Source organism: Phyllobates terribilis, unplaced genomic scaffold (genome assembly GCF_046119375.1).
Source record: "Phyllobates terribilis strain yellow unplaced genomic scaffold, ASM4611937v1 Scaffold_1__5_contigs__length_1240528914, whole genome shotgun sequence".
Classification (NCBI taxonomy): domain Eukaryota; kingdom Metazoa; phylum Chordata; class Amphibia; order Anura; family Dendrobatidae; genus Phyllobates; species Phyllobates terribilis.
In genome coordinates this window covers 611,077,983-611,098,097 of record NW_027362761.1, presented here as the reverse complement: position 1 = coordinate 611,098,097, position 20,115 = coordinate 611,077,983, and the positions used below count along the sequence as shown (strand labels likewise).

The window sequence follows — 20,115 nt, the reverse complement described above, 5'->3', positions numbered from 1 at the left end:
GTAGCATCGGCGTCTCTGCCTCCTGCCGGGCAGAGACGTCGTTCCCCTCACCGTCGTGGTCCCAGTCCGGCGTCTTGCTGCTCTTCTGCTGCTGTGGCGCGCACCGTGCGCAGCTTCCCGGGCACTGTGCTTAGGGCGCGCGCTCCCTCCCTCTTAAAGGGGCCGCACGCGCCATCCTAAAGAGTCCCCGGCCAATGGCCGGAGGACTGCCCCTATTTAAAGCACCTCCTCCAATATGGAGGTGCCTGTGCAAGGTTGTTTGTGTACTAACACTCTCCTCAGCCCTCAGGTTCCAGTGTCAGCCCTCAGGTTCCAGTGTCCGTCTGCTCGCCTGCCTGTCTATCAGCCATGCCCACCAGTCTGTCCATCAGCCGTGCCTGCCAGTCTGTCCATCAGCCGCGCCCACCAGCCTGTCCATCAGCCGTGCCCACCAGCCTGTCCATCAGCCGTGCCCGCCAGCCTGTCTATCAGCCGTACCATGCACTGTTCACTGGGCACTGTACTTAGGGCGCGCGCGTGCGCTTCCTCCCTCTTAAAGGGGCAGCGCACGCCGTCCTAAAAAGTCCTCGGCCAATGACCGGAGGACTGCTCCTATATAAGGCACCTCCTCCAAAATGGAGGTGCCTGTGCAAGGCTGTTGTTTGTGTGCTAACACTCTCCTCAGCCCTCAGGTTCCAGTGCCCGCCAGCCTGTCTATCTGCCGTGCCCGCCAGCCTGTCTATCTGCCGTGCCCGCCAGCCTGTCTATCAGCCAAGCCCGCCAGCCTGTCTATCAGCCGTGCCCGCCAGCCTGTCTATCAGCCGTGCCCGCCTGCCTATCAGCCGTGCCCGCCTGTCTATCAGCCGTGTCCGCCTGCCTGTCTACCTGCCATGCCCGCCTGCTTGCCTACCCGCATCACCTGCCTGTCTACCAGCCGTGCTCATCTGCTGTGCCTGTCAGCTTCAGCTATCAGTCCCGTGTGAGTCGCCTGCTCTCACACAAGGTCGGTCCCAGAGTGGCACCTGGTTCACCCTCCCGGTCCCTCCTTGGTTCACGGAGTCGACTAAGCCGCCGTGTGGCCAGGGTCGGTCCGGGTAGGCACTTAGTTACGCCTTTCTGGTCCCTCCTTGCATCACAGCACAGAGGTTCCACCACCCGTATCCATAACAGTACATTATGGCTCAAACATAGTGGTGATGCCCCAGGCAGCAAAAGATGGACAGTACCAGAATAAGCAGACGTACTTACATGTGAATGCTGCCATGATAATACACTGTGCTCTGTGTCTCCAACCACCCTGACGCCGTTTCGCTTCTTCCGGGGGCGTGTCTAACCACAGGGACCGCAATCTATTTAAATACCCATCCGCCAATAGAAAAGTGCCACGTCGCATGGGAAATGGTCACACATTGGTATGTCGGCGCATTGTGCGTCTGCTCTGTCTCTTAGTAACCAAAGGGACTTCCCGGCCAGTGCAACGTGAACCGCATGGAGCGCAAGCGGGTCATGTGATAAGGCACGTAGGGAAGTCAAAAGAGATCCAGCAGGATTGTTAGCTAGTGAAGTGATGAGGGGGGTGAAGTAGGATTGTTTGGCCATATGAAGGGCAGTTATAGGTTTTGAGCATCAACTTATAGTGGATGAAATCCTCTGCTAAAAGCGATTTTCTCCACTGACGCTCAGCGCACCTTGGTACGTATATTCCTATAAGTGCAGTCAGTGGGGGTGTCCTGGGTGAGGAGACAGTTCTTGACAGAGTAGGAAAGAAGGTTGTGATCTGAGAGCGGGACAGGGGACTTGGTAAAATCATGCACTGAGCAGAGGCAGGAGAAGACCAAGTCAAGAGTCTTCTTGCATAGCAGAGTTAGTAAACTGTGAGAGACTGAATGAGGAGGTTAGAGACGGTAGATGAGAGGCAGATTGGGAGAGGGGATCATCCATAGGTATATTAAAGTCTCCCATCATGAGAGTGGACATGTCACAGGATAGAAAGTGAGGAAGCCAGGTGGCAAAGTGATCCAGGAACTGACGAGAGGAGCCTGATGGTTGTACTCCACAAGTATGAGGGTGAATAAGCTCTGGAGACGAGTTTTAAAAGCTTTTTTTTTTTATATACCCAAAACGATAAAAAGATAAAACAATCTATGGGTGCTAAACTCAGGCTAATTAATAGCCCTACCCTCCACTGGTTTGGAGGTATAGGTTTTGTCATATGTTATATTATGTTTGTATTGTTAGTTAAAAGGGGGATATATTCCAGAGACTCTAAAAGCTCCAAGGAAACTGCAAGGAAAATGAGAAACATAAATGTGAATGTTTATTAAAAGTAGAGAAGGCATATGTCACGTGAGGTGAGGGAAAGGCCAACTGCACAACAATGGGAAGAAGGGGGAGGGAGCCCAAACACTGGGAAAGGGAGAGTGAAGACCCCTAGGCAGATGTGACAACACACTGACTCCCCTAACATCCCTACATAGGTTCCGCACCTATCGCCGAGCAGAATACGTAATCCCTGATAGGACCAAGGTAGGGAGGGGACGGGGTGAGCACTAGTCAACCCCCACTGCAAGTAAACACAAACAGGTAGACAGACAAGGGAAACACTTAGCTTGAGATGACACCAGAGAGATCACTCCAACTATCCTCCAAGGGAACTCCAAGAAGAAACTAGCCGACTACTAGTACTCCAGGCCTGGACGGAGGAAAATAGAGCTATCACCGGTGACTCTCTGGAGACACCGAGGGTTTTTAAACATCAAGCAAAATGTGTGAATCAGCAGCAAAAACTGAAGGTAACTGCTAGGTTCTAGAGAGAAAAAAAACCTGAAGGTCTTAACGGGAATGTAAACTGGTGTGCATGCAACATGTTCACACCTGGCCACTAAACAGAAAAAAAACAAAGACAGAAACACAATACACAAATACCCAGCAATAAATAAATAAACCGCAATAGTGCATGAAAATAATAAAGGGTACTTAGTTAACATAATTTTGATCAAAATAATGTGAAAGCCATCCAACCTCGTCAAGGCGACCCTTATGGGACAGTCCTAACTCTAGTATTAAAAACCTTACCGTTTGTCAAGTGACATACATGTGGATAAGGACTGAGAGACTGAACCACTAATGGACACAGAGACATGGAAGCAAGATGGGATAGACTTTTTGTTTTTTTCTGTTTAGTGGCCATGTGTGAACGTGCTCTTACATGCTGCATGCACACCAGTTTACATTTCAGTTCAGACCTTCAGGTTTTTTTCAGTCTAATGTGATCAGCATATAAGGGTGTTGCCACCTTTTGCCTGAGCTGGAAAGTCTATTTCATCTTGATTCCATGTCTCTGTGTTTATTAGTGGTTCAGTCTCTCAGCCCTTATCCACATGTATGTCACTTGACAAACGGTAAGGTTTTTAATACTAGAGTTAGGACTGTCCCATAAGGGTCGCCGTGACGAGGGGGGATGGCTTTTGCATTATTTTGATCAAAATGATGTTAACTAAGTCACAGTGACACATGCAGGCACATGAAGAGATTGCCTATCGAAAAGGCAATTATTTATGGAAAACCCTCCCCCTTGGAAGAAGCTAACCGCGAAACGCGCGTCGGGGCCAGTGCCGTAAATACCAAATAAAAGGTCGCACCCTCTGCTACTCATCATCTTAGCCTCTTTACTTATTCTATCTGGAACTTTGCTATATGCATTCTATTAAAATAGGATTTCATTACTGTTGTTATTTTACACTATTTGCACATTTGCTACTTTGCACTTTTTTGCATACTCGATATTCTCTGCACTATTGGCACTTTAGTTTTATAGTATTAGTGACTATGGCTGTTATTCACTTTTTCAAGTTATTTAGATAGTGAGGCTTGTACTTGAGGGATAACGCAGCACTATAGATTATTGAGTATATGTGTATATATAGATATATATATATATATGTATATACCTCATTTTGCCATTTGAGAGAATGTGTGGTCTATGTATTTAATAAATGATGTGCTAGATGAAATATTTGCTGCGCTGATTGTAGATACTGTCTTATATATTTATTTCTAGCCCCTTTGTATCTTGTGTCAGGGGGCTTTCTATACCCTTCTGTAGATATATTTATCATCTCTCATTGCCTGGTTTGGTGTTTTCTGCTTCTATTTCCCCCTTTATGTTGTTTTTAAATATTTTTTATAAGAATGATTAAAGATTGTGATAGATTTTTATGTCTTTAGACTTCTGGATTCTTGTAGGTGTATAATATATTTATGGAAAGTATGAAGCAAAATGTGATTTGGTCATAAGTTCTAAATTGGATCAAAATTCTCTATGGTTCAGCGTCCGCTATACTGAGAGTAAATGGTCGATGGTCCAGGCCGTTTGATTTGGGTGGGGGTGCATGACAGGGGCGCCCGCTCTCACCTCTCCTATTTGCATTAGTAATTGAGCCACTGGCATGTCAACTGAGGGATTCGAAGGACTTCATTGATTTTAAGTGTAATAACATAATGGAAAGGTGCCGATGACATGCTGCTGTATGAGGGCGATATAGAGGCGTCTATTGGCCCAATAACGACAGATATAAAGGAGTTTGGTCAGAGATCAGGCCTGACAATCTATTGGGATAAGTCCTATTAGCACTGGACCATCTCCCAGATATGGAAACAATTGCACCAGCTCAGATACAAGTGGTGGAACGGTTTAAATATCTCGGTGATGGTCAATTCAAATATTAAAGGGGTTGTGCGGTACTTTAGATGACCCCCCCATGTATCCCCCCCCAGGTCCCTAAGACTTTTTGTAAATACCTTCTGCTGTTGATGCTGCCTGTGAGGGGCGCTATCGGTGGTCGCTCACAGGCATCACGTGACCCCAGTGCCGACGTCAGAAGACGTGAGGCGTGAGTCAGCGCTGGGGTCCCCGCGGTGGCTGCTGGGTTGGGGGCAGGGTCACCCCCAGAGTCCTGGCACTGAGCTCTTTCCCGATGACTGGAGAGAGGCTTCGTCTTTCTTCTGCCATGAAGCGTCTTCCTACGGCCGCTTACTGCAGCTTTCTCACCTCCAGCAATCAAACTTCTCTTTATATTTCGACCTCACAAATAGATTTCTGCGGCATCAGAGTTTCGCCTGACGGTAACGTCATCTCTTATATTTGTATTTATCGGTTTCTTCTGATGTTATTATTGCAGAGTCCTGATGAAGGTCGAGACCCCCGAAACGTTGCTATGGAAACTCTTCATTCACTGGAGGACCCTGAGCACCAGGTACAGGAAGAGCAGTGATTTATCACTTTATCTAATGGTGTCTTATCCCACCAGACAGAAAATGTGTGTGGCCCCTATATGTGCTGGGGAGGGGGGCTAAGGAGCATCTGCCTGTATCCCCTCAGTGCTGACGTCACACAGATCCTGTTCTGTCTCCAGGAATATAATCTGCGGGGAATGTTCTCTGCTCTGTATATAATGTCTCCTGGGCGCAGGTCTCTGTATAATGGCTGATAACAGAGAGAAGAGAGATCCAGGAGAAGTATGAAGCGTCTGCAGCACTGAGGGGGAGGAGCTGTGGTGACGTCATCATTATCACAGGTCCTTCACTTCTCTCCTGAGCTCCGCCCCCTGATCACATGGTGGTGACGTCACCACAGTTACTTCACATCTTCACTCCTGAGCTCCGCCCCCTGATCACATGGCGGTGACGTCACCACAGGTCCTCCCGCTCTCAGTGCTGCAGCTCCGTCCTGGTTGTGTGCAGCTCTTGCTCTCTGTTATCAGCCGGCAGGACGAGATCCCTCCAGCTGATCCAGTGTTCATCCCTCCTTCTCCTGAATGACCCCGAGGATGGACGAGGACCAGACCACCAGAAGATTATTACACTTCACCCTGGAGATCATCTCCCTGCTGAGCGGAGAGGTAACTCCTCTACATTTCTATCAGCTTTATTGTGTTATGTAACAAGTCCGACATCGGGAAGAGGAAATCCAGGAGAGGAAGAGAAGGATTCTTTACTGTAAGAGCAGTGATTGTGTGCAGCTCTCTGCCAGGAGGAGTTGTCATGGGGATTCCCTATAAGAGCTGTAGAGGGGCCTGGATGTCTGTCCTGAGTGTAATAATATTCCAGGTTATGGCCCCAGATTACTGGAGACGGTTATTGATCCCGGGATTTCTACTGATTGTCAGATCTGGAGTCGGGAAGGAATTCTTCTCCCTAAGTGTCTCTCTCCATACACAGGATTACACAATAGTGAGGAAGACACCGGGGGAGGGTGTGACTCCCATCATCCATCTCCAGGAGTCAGGAGGGCGGAGCCCGGGCCCCATCACAGAGCCTCCCCCGCACCCCCCGATACATGAGAGGAAGAGGAAGAAGATCCTAGAGCTCAGCAACAAGATGATTGAGCTGCTGAGCGGAGAGGTGACTGCTGGGACATTATACAGGACAGCACTGGAGGATTCTGGGTGATGAGCGGAGAGGTGACTGCTGGGACATACAGGACGGCACTGGAGGATTCTGGGTGATGAGCGGAGAGGTGACTGCTGGGACATTATACAGGACAGCACTGGAGGATTCTGGGTGATGACTGGAGAGGTGACTGCTGGGACATTATACAGGACAGCACTGGAGAATTCTGGGTGATGAGCAGAGAGGCGACTGCTGGGACATTATACAGGACAGCACTGGAGGATTCTGGGTGATGAGTGGAGAGGTGACTGCTGGGACATTATACAGGACAGCACTGGAGGATTCTGGGTGATGAGCGGAGAGGTGACTGCTGGGACATTATACAGGACGGCGCTGGAGGATTCTGGGTGATGACCGGAGAGGTGACTGCTGGGACATTATACAGGACAGCACTGGAGGTTTCTGGGTGATGAGCGGAGAGGTGGCTGCTGGGACATTATACAGGACAGCACTGGAGGATTCTGGGTGATGACGGTGTCGTTGTTGTCAGGTTCCTATAAGGTGTCAGGACGTCGCTGTCTATCTCTCCATGGAGGAGTGGGAGTATCTAGAAGGACACCAGGATCGGTACCAGGAGGTGATGATGGAGGAGCTCCGGCCTCGGACATCACCAGGTGAGAGGAGACTCTTGTTGGCTCCGGTGGATGTGATGACGTCTCTCGGCCTCGTCCTATAATAGATGATTTTTCTCCAGACTTGCTCTGGTTTTCTCTACATTTTCTCACAGCTTTCATTCCCTGATTATTCTCTTCTGATCTGTGAGTCGCGGTTTCTCCGCTGTCGTCTCCATCAGTCTTGAGTGTTCGTCCTCGGCGGCTTCTTTCAGAATCTTTCACCTTCCTTAGAGCATCGGTCACATTTTGTCTGAAGATGTCCCAGCGCTTCTGTCCGTTCTCTCCTGTGAGATCTTTCGGTACCTGAGTCTGTCGTGGATCATTACTCAGCAGAGTCGGGGTTAATTTACTGATGATTTTCCCCTTAATCCGCTGTCGCTCGTCCGTCCCTCAGAATCGGTGCCGGCTCAATGTTGTCATCAGTCGTGGTCGGGCGTCCGGCTCCTCCCTCTTGGCTGACACTTGTGTGACCTTCCTTGGTCTCCTCCGTTCATTCTTCTTTGTGACAAATCACTTTCTCCGTACTGAGCACAAAGTCCTGGATAAATATCAGCACCGGACCGTCCCTCAGACCCCGAAACACGAGTCCTGACATGAAGATGGAGCGTGGTGGAGCCGATCACCCCCCAGAGCCTGACATGGAGGCTCCAGCAGTTCTCCGGCCCCCGCGTCTATTCACCACTCGCTCTGCAGGCGGAGAAGCACAGAACTTTCCGCACTGGAGGAGAAGGTTGGATCACCGTGCACTCCTCTCTATAGAAAAAACTTCGAATACAGGTCCTTTATGACAAAGACAAACTTTATTTGTTCAAAATAACACGTGTACGTGAACGAGAATTGGAATAAAAACAACACACAAGCAAGAGGGCGCCACAGCAGACCCATATGTGGGAAATGCTCAATTATATATATGTCGTATCAATAGTGAAGCCAAAGTTACATTGTTCGTTTAAAAAATTCCTACGCACTGATGTATACCTTGCTCAAAAGCTTATACTACATATCAGTTAATACTTATGTATCTTAAAAATATATATGGTATACCATGCAGATTAAGCACCATAGTGCTAGCTCCTGACACCGTTCACAATATTGATGTTTATTATAATTATTACCATATAGGTAGAATATGTAAATAAAGTATATGAACAAATGTGAACACCGTCATGAACAGCACCCAATTAACCTGAGAGCGTGCACGGCCCCAAATACATTAGATAGAAGGACGCTAGAGTTGCGTGGAAAAACGAACATATCCATGAGCTGGAGCTATCATGATGGCAAAATGAGCATACTCACACGTGGATGGTATGTAGCTGGTCTGCGATGGCGCCCACCCCGACGCGCGTATCAGCTGAAGCCTTCGTCTGGGAGATCTCCCTGAGGAGGGCGGCAATTCTGAGTATGGAGACGTCTAGACCATGCAATGCCCCATGGGAAATAGGATATGCAAATTTCCTCTCCCCATATGCAGAGAACGGGGTCTCTAGCGCCACCTATAGGAGGCTGCAGTCCTAGGAGTCAATATCAATGTTTCAGCCTCATTCTAATGGAGCAAATTTCCATTTTTGCATTTTTTTCCTCCCCTTCTTCAATAAGCCAGAACATTTTTATTTTCCCATTCACAGATGTTTGAGGTCTGGTGTTTTTTGCAGAATGAATTCTGTATTTTCCCATTCAATGTGCTGAAAAACAGGAAAAAAAACAGATGAAGTGAAAACTATTAATAAAAAAAAAAAAAAAAAAAAACACAATTCCACGTTTATTTTTTGGGTTTTGATTCTCCGCAGTTATTGGGCGGTAAGAACGACCTCACTGTGATTTTCCAGGTCAGTTATGGCGACACCAATCTTGTGTGTTTTTTTTTTTTACAATATAGTTCACTGGTTAAATATTCAGAATCCTTTCTGAGACCCCATCACTTTATCTTCTGTTATCGGCGCTGTGTGAGGGCTTCTCTTCTTGTGACCTTGTTATTGGTTTTGATGTGCAAACCTGTATGTAAAGTTTTAGAAGAAACTTAAAAGGGTTCACACGTTTGCCATTGTTAATCAAATCAAGGAGTTGATTGATCGGAGACAAGAGAACACAACCAGTTCTGTCTGTGTCCCAGGCTTGTCTGAGTCTCAGAAACCGTCACGTATCTTTATTACAGCCACAGAGATATGAGAAGGGGAATGTCTTTACAGGCTTTACATTACCTCACGCTGCAGATATTTTAATTGGGGAAAGAAAGTATTTTAATTGGAAATAACTAAATCGTAAATTATGGAAACATCTGCAGATGTCCTTGAAACTAAAGCTAGCTGTGTCCAATTAACTGTACTTTTAAAAACAAGAGAGAGCTGAACACAGACACCTCTATATAATGCCTTGTGATATAGCTTTATGAATAATACTTATAAAGCTAATATTAAAATACAAAATTATCAAAGATATATGAATTATCTAAATAATAAAGCAAAGTATAAATATTTACCATCAGGGCTGTGGAGACGGTGTCAATTTTGGTGGAGTCTTTATAAAAGGGACTCCAACTCCTAAAATACATAATAAATTGGGTACAGTCGTTCAATGCCGTTTTTGAGGACTATTTTTTTTTCATAATAATTTGGGAAATGTCCTATAAATGTCCGTCCTATTCCTGATCTCAGGGTCTAGACTTTTAGCTGAGATGAATCTGTGCTACAGTAAATGTATCACTTACACATGAGCCGTGTATGAGGGAGTCGGTGTCATGGAAATTGAGGACTTGGAGTTAGAGCTGGTTACCATAACAATTCCTCCGTTTTTACACACGTGGTCAAAATTGTTGGTACACCTCTTTTAATGAAAGAAAAACCCACAATGGTCACAGAAATAACTTGAATCTGACAAAAGTAATAATAATCTATGAAAATGAACAAATGAAAGTCAGACATTGCTTTTCTGCTTCCACAGAATTTAAAAAAAAATTAAACTCATGAAATAGGCCTGAAATACACGGCAGGTCATGTATTCAATCTCTGTGGCTCCACAGATGGATCCAGGAGGAGAAATCCACCAGAGAGATGTCCCCGTCCTCTGTATCCCCAGGACTGTCCAGAGGAGAATCACAACATCCCGGAGGATCATCAGGTAGATGACACTGAAGTCCCCACAACATCTGACCATGAAGTGATGGGACCTGAGCTCATCTCACATTGTTCTTTTTAGGGTGAAGATCTGATTGATATTAAGGTTGAGGTTATACATGGAGCACAAGAGGCGACCGCAATATGGGCCGATCAGCAGGGTGAGGAGGGGAGACTGTCATGTCTGTTCTGTGGTCACCTACTACTACTCCCATCATCTCATCATCACATGACACAATCTATTCCGTCACTATGTGTTTCCTACAGATGGATCCAGGAGGAGAAATCCACCAGAGAGATGTCCTCATCCTCTGTATTCCCAGGACTGTCCGGAGGAGAATCGCAACATCCCGGAGAGTCATCAGGTAGACGGTGCTGAGCCCTGTACCGGATCTGTATATGGGGGAAATTTCTGATCGAGGTCATAGATGTCACAGATTTTGGTGGTTTCTTGTATTGCGCTGATTGTTACATCTGATATATCAGGGGGAAGATCCGACTAAGAATAAAGAGGAGGATGAGACAGAAGAAGAAGCGATGACGAGGGGGGATCAGCCGTGTGTGAGTGACGGGAAGGAGGAGATTCCGGTAGATGTTTCCACAGGTGTGTAATAATGACCGGCGTGTGATGATGATGTCCGGTGTGTAATGATGATGATGATGACCGGTGTGTGATATTGTATGAAGTCTCCGGTGCAGTGAAGCTTTATCCGCCGTCCACATCACAGCAGAAGCGTCCGGTGATGGCGCGGCTGCTCCTATAGAGTCCGGCTGTGCTCCGATGAATACCGGGGCCGCCTTCACACCTCTTCTTAATGATTTAGGAAGCTCATATTAGTTTTCCTTTGCCTTCTATAATATTCCTTCCATCCTTTACGTCCATATTTTCCTTACACAAGTCCCTGCTGCCATATAAATGACTGAGCTTGTGCTCCAGGTTATGAATCTCCCCGTCCTATGGATCTCGGGGATGTAGCAGCCTCTGCCTGGTGCTGACGAGTGACGACACATGTCACATGTAGAGTCGTCCTACCTGTCGCCTCTGTTTGCCTCCCACTGCCTCCTACACTGAGGCCGGCGTTCTGGTCCCTCCTCATCCAGGCCGGCCGCCCGGTGGCATGAAGACCCCTATGGTAAGTCAGTAAGTGCCGTGCTATGGAGGTGTGGGTCAGACATACGGCTGTCGTCCCTCTGCCACTATGGAGGCCATCTTGGATGTAGGAGGACCAGAACACCGGTCTCAGTCAGAGACAAGTGGAGGACACCAGGTAGGTGACAGTACATGACAGATGTTTAGTCCTCTGTGCCGGGTGGAGAATTGCTTCATCATAAAAGGAATTAGGAGCTCGTATCTACAAACAGCTGCAACAATCATGTTGGTTTATGAGACCTAGTTCAATCAACGAGCGGGTGGATCCCCGCTACCACAAGGACTGTGTTTGGTATCACCACTTTGTTTTGTTTTCCTGTTTTTGCCCAAAGTGCCATGTTTGTTTTACTTCCCATGGTTTATGCTGCCTAATACATCTGGTAAGAATTTAAAGAGACAGTGTTCCTGTATACCTCTATGTGCAATCAAGTGAGCCGATGTACCACAGGTGGCGGTAGAAGTGCGGGCAAGATCCCCAGGAGGCATGTGTAACCGCTGAGGACAAACCGCATGTCCTGGGTAAAGGCGGCCATAAGCCAGGAAACAAAGACAGACAGTATGGAGGACCTGGTCAAGCGTCTTGTGTTAGCCCAACAGGAGACAAGTAAGCTAATATTGCAATAGATCCAACAACAGCAGCAGCACTAACAAGACCAGCTCAGACAGCAGCAACAGCAGATGGAGATGCTCTCGGAGGCGGTTCATGGGAGGCCGGCAGCCCCTCCCCCCAACTCCAGGTGATGACTTGTACGTCCGAAAAGCAGTAAGATGAACCATACAAAAAATGACCCTGGGGGTTGATGTGGAAGCATTTTTGACTGTTTGTGAGCCGGTGGTAGAGCGGGAGAAGCTTCCGCCAGAGCAGTGGGCAGAGATGCTGGAACCCTATCTGACTGGCGAGCCCGAAAAGGTTTATTATAATCTAGCCTTACTGGATGACGGTGAATATTTGAAACTGAAAACTGAGATACTGGCACATGCTGGAGTGACTATGTCAGTCAGAGCCCAAAGGGTTCACCTCTTGGCATATTGTGGTGAAAAACCCCCTCACTCCCAAATGTTCGATCTCCTCCATCTTGTACAGAAGTGGTTGCAGCCAGAGTCCTCCACCCCAACCCAGATGGTAGAAAGGGTCGTAATGGACAGGTTTATTCACTCCTTCCCTAGGCCCGTGCAGACCTGGATTGTGCAGGGAGACCTCTGGAATGCGGACTACCTGATTGGCCTCGTAGAAAGGTGGCCGAGAGGTCCCTAAGGAAGCCGAAAGGTTCTGCCTTCCCATACTGGGGAACCCAGAGGGAGCCCGAATCTCAAAAGAGGGGTATAGCCACCACTCGGGTAGTTCGAGGTCCCAAGGGGTTGCTGAGGGTCTGCCAAAAGCCACCAGGAAAGTCTTGATCTGCTGGAGGTGTCACAATCCTGGACACATAGCCGCTTGTTGTCCTATGTCCTCTGAGCCGATGGACTGCAGCGTAGGTTCATACTATGCCTACCCCGCCTGCAGTGTGGCTTATCAGCCCTATGAGGGGCCACAGTCATGTCCCGTGACCATAAATGGAGTGTTAGTGTCTGAACTTCTGGACTCAGAAAGTTTGGTGACCCTGGTAAAGGCCACACTCCCCCACCAGTTGATCCCAGGGAAGTATGTGGGCGTCCGCTGTATCCATGGGGATGCCAAGGACTACCCCGTCACCCAATGATAATAAAAACGAATTGTGGGGCTGAGTTCCATGAGGTCGGGATGGTTGAGGGCCTGCTACACCTGTTAATAATAGGGCGAGACTTTAGCCTTTTCTGGAACTTATGGCAGAAAGCAGGCGTACCATGTGACGCAGACAGGAGATGGTTCCACCATGTTGAATCCTCATCGCAGTCGAAGGCAAATTAATTCCCCCTGTGTGTCCTTGAAGGGGACGAGGACGAGGTGGTGACCCAAGAGGCTGAGATTCCTGAGATGGAAGTTTCGGGGGAATTTTGGGACTGCTCAAATGGAGGACCTTACGTTAAAAGGGGCATGGGACAATGCTTTGTGACTGTGAGAAATGGGGTTGCCCAAGAGCCGGGGGCTGACACCAGGTTTCCTTATTTTTCAGTTAATGAGAATCTGCTATATTGGGTCACTAAACAGAGAGGAGAGGTGTTAGAACAGCTGTTGGTACCAGGACCCTATAGGCTTAGGGTACTAGACCTAGCCCATTCTCATGTCTTGGGTGGGGTCCTTCAAAGATTTTACTGGCTTGGATGTCAACGGGAGGTGGTCAGCTATTGTCGGTGCTGTCCTACGTGTCCGTTAACTGCTCCTGTATCCCACTTCTGTAGTCCCTTGGTCCCGTTACCCATTATAGAGGTCCCGTTTGACTGAATTGCTATGGACCTTGTAGGGCCAGGGGAAACCAGTACATCCTGGTACTGGACTATGCAACACGGTACCCGGAGGTGGTACCACTGAGAAACTCCTCTGCCCTGAGTATAGCCCGAGAAGTAGTCCATATCTTCTCCCGGACGGGCCTGCCAAAGGAGATCCTGACAGACCAGGGAATTCATGTCAAAAGTGATGAGGGAGTTGTGTAAGGCTCTCCAGATTACACAACTCAGGACGTCAGTGTACCATCCGCAGACGGACGGCCTGGTGGAGAGGTTCGACAAGACCCTAAAATCCATACTTAAAAAGGTCGAGGAGAAGGATGGCCAAGAATGAGATTGCCTACTCCCCTACCTGCTATTCTCCATTAGGGAAGGTGCCCAAGGGCTCTCACTCTTCGAGTATGCTATACGGACAGCACCCTCGGGGACTATTGGGCATTGCGAAAGAGACCTGGGAAGCCGAGGTAACACCCCACCGGAGCGTCATCGAGCATGTGGCCCAAATGCAATACAGTATTGCAGGGATGATGCCAATTGTAAGGGAAAGCCTACAAACACAAGTGGCCCAGGCAAGTGTCTACAATCGGTCGTCGAGACTGAGACAGTTCAGCCCTGGAGACTGGGTGTTGGTGTTGATCCCCATGGTGGAGAGTAAATTCCTGGCTAAGTGGCAAGGGCCATATGAGGTGGTCGAAAAGTTGAGTGATGTCAACTACAAGATCCACCAACCAGGAAGAAGAAAGCCGTATCGCGTTAACCTGCTCAAACCTTGGCGAGACAGGGAGCCGGTGGAAGCTACGTGCCTGGGGGCCCATCCTGAAGCCCGAGGATGTCACAGTGGCAGAGACACTATCACTGGCCCAAAAGCAACAGTGCCGAATGGAGAATGGCGGTTCTGTAATAGCTACAGGAAGCTGAATGAGGTGTCAAAGTTCGACACATATCCGATGCCCCGCTTGAGCTTATTGAGAGGCTAGGGTCAGCCAGATATATTACCGCCCTGGACCTAACGAAAGGGTACTGGCAGATTCTCTTGTCTCCAAGTGCCAAGGAGAAGACGGCCTTCTCTACTCCTGACGGGTGCTTTCAATACACCGGGATGCCATTCGGTCTGCAGGGAGCCCCAGTTAACTTCCAGAGGGCCATGGATCTGATCCTAGTATCTCACGAGAAGTACGCCTCAGCTTACCTGGATGACATCATAATATTCAGCCCGGATTGAGGAAATAATTTACAGAAGGTCCAGGCGGTACTGGATGCTCTAAGGAAGTCGGGGTTTACGATAAACCCAAAGAAGTGCGCCATGGGAAAAGAAGAGGCAAAATACTTGGGCTACATCATCGGAAGGGGCGAAATAAAACCGCAAGTGGAGGTGGAGGCTATCCGCAAGTTCGGGTGTTTCTAGGAATGGTGGGGTATTATCGGCGATTTATCCCGAATTTCACCAGGATAGCTGCTGCCCTGATTGATCTTCTTAAGGGCTCGAAGACGTCCATGGCCATGTGGTCCCCTGAAGCGGAGATGGCATTTCAGGAGTTGAAGCTCATCCTATGTAAACAGCCGGTCTTAGTAGCGCCTGATTTCACAAAGGAGTTTGTGGTTCAGACCGACGCCTCCGAGGTCAGGTTGGGAGCTGTGTTATACCAGGAAATAGATGGGGAGTAACATCCAGTCCTATTCCTGAGTAGGAAACTCTCCTCCTGTGAAAAGAACTATGCCATGGTAGAGAAGGAGTGCCTGGCCATCAAATGGGCAATTGAGACTCTTGAGATATTATCTGGTAAGCCGAAAATTCAGGCAAGTATCAGATCATGCGCCCCTGAGATGGATGAGGGAAAGGAAGGGGAAGAATGCCCAGGTAGCTAGGTGGTTTCTAGCACTCCAGGACTTTAATTTTCATGTAGAGCACAGGCCCGGGAAACTACATGGAAATGCAGATGCCCTATCCAGACTTCCCTGTTTAGCCAGTGGATCCCCGCTACCACAAGGACTGTGTTTGGTATCACCACTTTGTTTTGTTTTCCTGTTTTTGCCCAAAGGGCCGTGTTTGTTTTACTTCCCATGGTTTATGCTGCCTAATAAATCTGGGAAGAATTTAAAGAGACAGTGTTCCTGTATACCTCTATGTACAATCAAGTGAGCCGATGTACCACAGTATAAACATGGAGACAAGATACTGCCCTGAGCGGGCGTCTTTTTCCATGCAGGTGTTATATTCTCTGTCAGCATGTAATTTATGGCCAAATCTTTTCCTTCTGGAGTGCATCATGTGACATCTCTACTTTGCAGTCCAGCTGGGCTTTCCTTAGAGTCTTCTTTGGGGACATTCGCTTTCACCCCTCCCAGATGCTGCTAATCACAGCTCGGCATCTGATCTAGCAGTCTGAGGCTGCCACACTGTGATTGGCAGCATTTGGGAAGGCTGGAGAAAGCACATGTCCCCATAGACGACTGAAGAACGCAGAGATTTCACATGATGCGCTCCAGGAGTCTGCAATGGAGTGACGCAGCGCAGAACAGATAAGAGCAGAGGAATCAGCAGAGCTCAGCGAGTTATTTAACTCAATTTTTTTTCAGCAAGTGACAAGGGGGCCTGTCGGGGGCAGACATACTTCCAGTGCTGCTGCACAGGGTCCCGAGTCTTGTCTATCCTAGAGCCAGCAGCAGCATCAACATAATGAGGAGGGAAAGGGGCCGTACAGACTGAGGCCTCTGTGAAAGACACTGGATGGGGCCCACTCCTCTCCTCTCAGTGTTGATGCTGACTCTATAATTCAGGAAACACGGGTCATCGTAGGAAAGAAACTGCTCACGCTCAGCCTGACAGTCAAGTGATTCCCTCTCTGCTTCTTCTGCATGGCCTTCAGGAGGAAGAGGAGGAGGGTGTCCTGTGTGCCATGGAGGGAGGGGGGGAGGGTGTCCTGTGTGCCATGGAGGGAGGGGAGGAGGGTGTCCTGTGTGCCATGGAGGGAGGGGGGGAGGGTGTCCTGTGTGCCATGGAGGGAGGGGGGGAGGGTGTCCTGTGTGCCATGGAGGGAGGGGAGGAGGGTGTCCTGTGTGCCATGGAGGTAGGGGAGGAGGGTGTCCTGTGTGCCATGGAGGGAGGAGGGTGTCCTGTGTGCCATGGAGGGAGGGGAGGAGGGTGTCCTGTGTGCCATGGAGGGAGGGGAGGAGGGTGTCCTGTGTGCCATGGAGGGAGGGGAGGAAGGTGTCCTGTGTGCCATGGAGGGAGGGGAGGAGGGTGTCCTGTGTGCCGGTGAGGAGGGTGTCCTATGTGCCATGGAGGGAGGGGAGGAGGGTTTCCTGTGTGCCATGGAGGGAGGGGAGGAGGGTGTCCTGTGTGCCATGGAGGGAGGGGAGGAGGGTGTCCTGTGTGCCATGGAGGGAGGAGGGTGTCCTGTGTGCCGTGGAGGGAGGGGAGGAGGGTGTCCTGTGTGCCATGGAGGGAGGGGAGGAGGGTGTCCTGTGTGCCGTGGAGGGAGGGGAGGAGGGTGTCCTGTGTGCCATGGAGGGAGGGGAGGAGGGTGTCCTGTGTGCCATGGAGGGAGGGGAGGAGGGTGTCCTGTGTGCCATGGAGGGAGGGGAGGAGGGTGTCCTGTGTGCCGTGGAGGGAGGGGAGGAGGGTGTCCTGTGTGCCATGGAGGGAGGGGAGGAGGGTGTCCTGTGTGCCATGGAGGGAGGGGAGGAAGGTGTCCTCTGTGCCATGGAGGGAGGAGGGTGTCCTGTGTGCCGTGGATAGAAGCCATCACACTCCTCTCAGCTCCATCTACGGGAGGAAAGTAACAACCCTACTCCCTCTCACTTCCCTCCCGTGGATGGAGCTGAGAGGAGTGTGATGGCTTCTATCCACGGCACACAGGACACCCTCCTCCCTTCACGGCACACAGGACACCCTACTCCCCCCATGGCACACAGGACACCCTTCTCCCCTCATGGCAGACAGGACACCCTCCTCTCCCCGTGGCACGCAGGACACCCTCCTCTCCCCGTGGCACGCAGGACAGCCTCCTCTCCCCGTGGCACGCAGGAGAGCCTCCTGTAACATACCTGGCGGCGTCCTTGCATGGTGGTCCATCTCCCACTGTGCAAGAGCGCGCACTTGATCTCCAGTCCAGAATGTCTCTCTGGCTTCCCTCCTTGCTGTCTGTTTCTGCTGCTTAAGGGCGGCGCCCGATCACTTCCTGCTTTTTGTACCTGCTGTGGGTCACACCCCTTGTGCGTCCTCAGCCTATTGCTGTCTGTCACCTGGTATATAGCTCAGCTGCTCCCATCTATCCCTGCCTGAGCATAGTGTTTCTTTCAGTGTGTGCGTGCACTCTGAAGGTGCCAGGTCCCGTTCTTTGTCTCCTGCTTTGCGGTATCAGTTCCCGTGTCTGAACTGAGTCCTGTCTATGTCTCCTGCCTTGCGGTATCAGTTCCCGTGTCTGAACTGAGTCCTGTCTGTAATCTCTTGTCTGCCTATCCTGGAGGCTGTATTTCCAGGCCTGTCTGAACATGCTCCTAGCCTGTTCCTCCCGCCTTCTAGGGGCCGATTACCTAGACCTGTTCCTGTATCTTGTCTGTCCTGTCTGAACACGCTCCTTGCCTGTTCGTCCCGCCTCTCTGGGGGCCGTATTCCCAGACCCGCTCCTGTATCCCGCTGCAGTGTCGGTCTCCTCCGTACACTCAGTTCCAGTCTGAACTCTTTCCTATCCTTTACCTGTTTTGCCTCTATGTCCGTTCCCTTCCTTTTTCTGCAGAGTCTGAACTCGTACCTAACTCCTGCTTGTTGTCTCTGTACTCCCGTTTGTGAGTTTGTGGTCCACTCGCTACTTCACTGCAAGTATCCTGTGGGTATCTGGCTCTGCCTTTCTCTTCCTGTCTGTTCCGTGTGAACAGAGCCCTGTCCCCCCTGCTCTGCCTTGCTCACCGCTCCGGCGGTTCTAGCCTGCTCTGACTCCTTTGCTCACCGCTCCGGCGGTTCTAGCCTGCTCTGACTCCTTTGCTCGCTGCTCCGGCAGCCTTGCTCCGCTCGGACCCTTTTGCTCGCTGCTCCGGCAGTCTCGCTCCGCTCGTATCCTTTTGCTCACTGCTCCGGCAGTCTTGCTCCACTCTTGCTCACCGCTCCAGGCGGTCTCGTCCTGCTTTACTCTTGCTCACTGCTCCGGCAGTCTCGCTCAGCTCTGACCCTTTGCTCACCGCTCCTGGCGGCCTTGTCCTGCTCTACTCTTGCTCACCGCTCCAGGCGGCCTTGTCCTGCCCTGTTCTCGCTCACCTCTCTGGGCGGCCTCACTCTGCTGTGTTTGTCCGCCACATCTGTGGTTCTGTTCCTGAGTCCCAGTGTGTACTGGGTCCTATCCCGCCTGTGTTCCTACCTGCTAGTGCCTCCCTGTCTGCACTCTAGCTGTGCTTTCCTGTACCCCCCTGCCTGCATACCCGCCTGCCTGCATACCAGTCGTGCCTGCCTATACCCACCAGTCTGTGTGCCAGCCTACCAGTCTGTTCCTGTATTCCCCTGTGTGGGTCAACAGCCGTGTCCGGGGTCTTTCCTGGAGTAGCACCTGGTCCCTCTGCTCGGTTCCTCCTTGGTGCACTGGCGTCGTATGCCGTCGTGCCACCTTGGTCGGATCGGGCAGATACTTAGTTACGCCCCTCCAGGCACTCTCCGGTTCATGGCACAGTGGAATCACTACATAAACACGCACACGCCAGTCAGTCCGGGCGTGTGCATAACACCTCCTCTCCCCGTAGCACGCAGGACAGCCTCCTCTCCCCGTGGCACGCAGGACAGCCTCCTCTCCCCGTGGCACGCAGGACAGCCTCCTCTCCCCGTGGCACGCAGGACAGCCTCCTCTCCCCGTGGCACGCGGGACACCCTCCTCCCCCCGTGGCACACGGGACACCCTCCTCCCCCCGTGGCACACGGGACACCCTCCTCCCCCCAGTGGCACGCAGGACACCCTCCTCTCCCCGTGGCACGCAGGACACCCTCCTCTCCTCGTGGCACGCAGGACACCCTCCTCTCCTCGTGGCACGCAGGACACCCTCCTCCCCCCGTGGTACACAGGACACCCTCCTCCCCCCGTGGTACACAGGACACCCTCCTCCCCTTCCCCCATGTCACACAGAACACCGTCCTCCCCCCATGGCACACAGTGCACCCTCCTCCCCTTCCCCCATGTCACACAGAACACCCTCCTCCCCCCATGGCACACAGTCTCCCTCCCTTCCCCCCAGTGGCACACAGGACACCCTCCTCCCCCCATGGCACACAGTCTCCCTCCCTTCCCCCCAGTGGCACACAGGACACCCACCGCCCATGGCACACAGTGCACCCTCCTCCCCTTCCCCCATGGCACACAGGGCACCCTCCTCCCCCTATGGCACACAGGGCACCCTCCTCCCCCCATGGCACACAGTCTCCCTCCCTTCCCCCCAGTGGCACACAGGACACCCACCGCCCATG

General features: G+C 50.7%; 1 protein-coding gene across 2 annotated transcripts in view; it reads left to right on the top strand.

Annotated features, from left to right (window-relative positions):
- The window catches only part of LOC141272530 (uncharacterized), an 86,979-nt gene that overhangs the window by 38,552 nt on the left and 28,312 nt on the right, over positions 1–20,115 (top strand). Inside the window, exons 1-7 of one of the 2 annotated variants that reach the window (XM_073683347.1) lie at positions 5,651–5,879; positions 6,199–6,381; positions 6,920–7,043; positions 10,063–10,160; positions 10,239–10,317; positions 10,424–10,521; positions 10,643–10,760. In XM_073683347.1, the coding sequence (XP_073539448.1) occupies positions 5,796–5,879; positions 6,199–6,381; positions 6,920–7,043; positions 10,063–10,160; positions 10,239–10,317; positions 10,424–10,521; positions 10,643–10,760 (784 nt within the window). In that variant the 5' untranslated portion in view covers positions 5,651–5,795. Of the gene's footprint in view, positions 1–5,650; positions 5,880–6,198; positions 6,382–6,919; positions 7,044–10,062; positions 10,161–10,238; positions 10,318–10,423; positions 10,522–10,642; positions 10,761–11,525; positions 11,536–20,115 lie in introns of those variants that run through there. The other variant, XM_073683355.1, reaches the window with a different exon arrangement.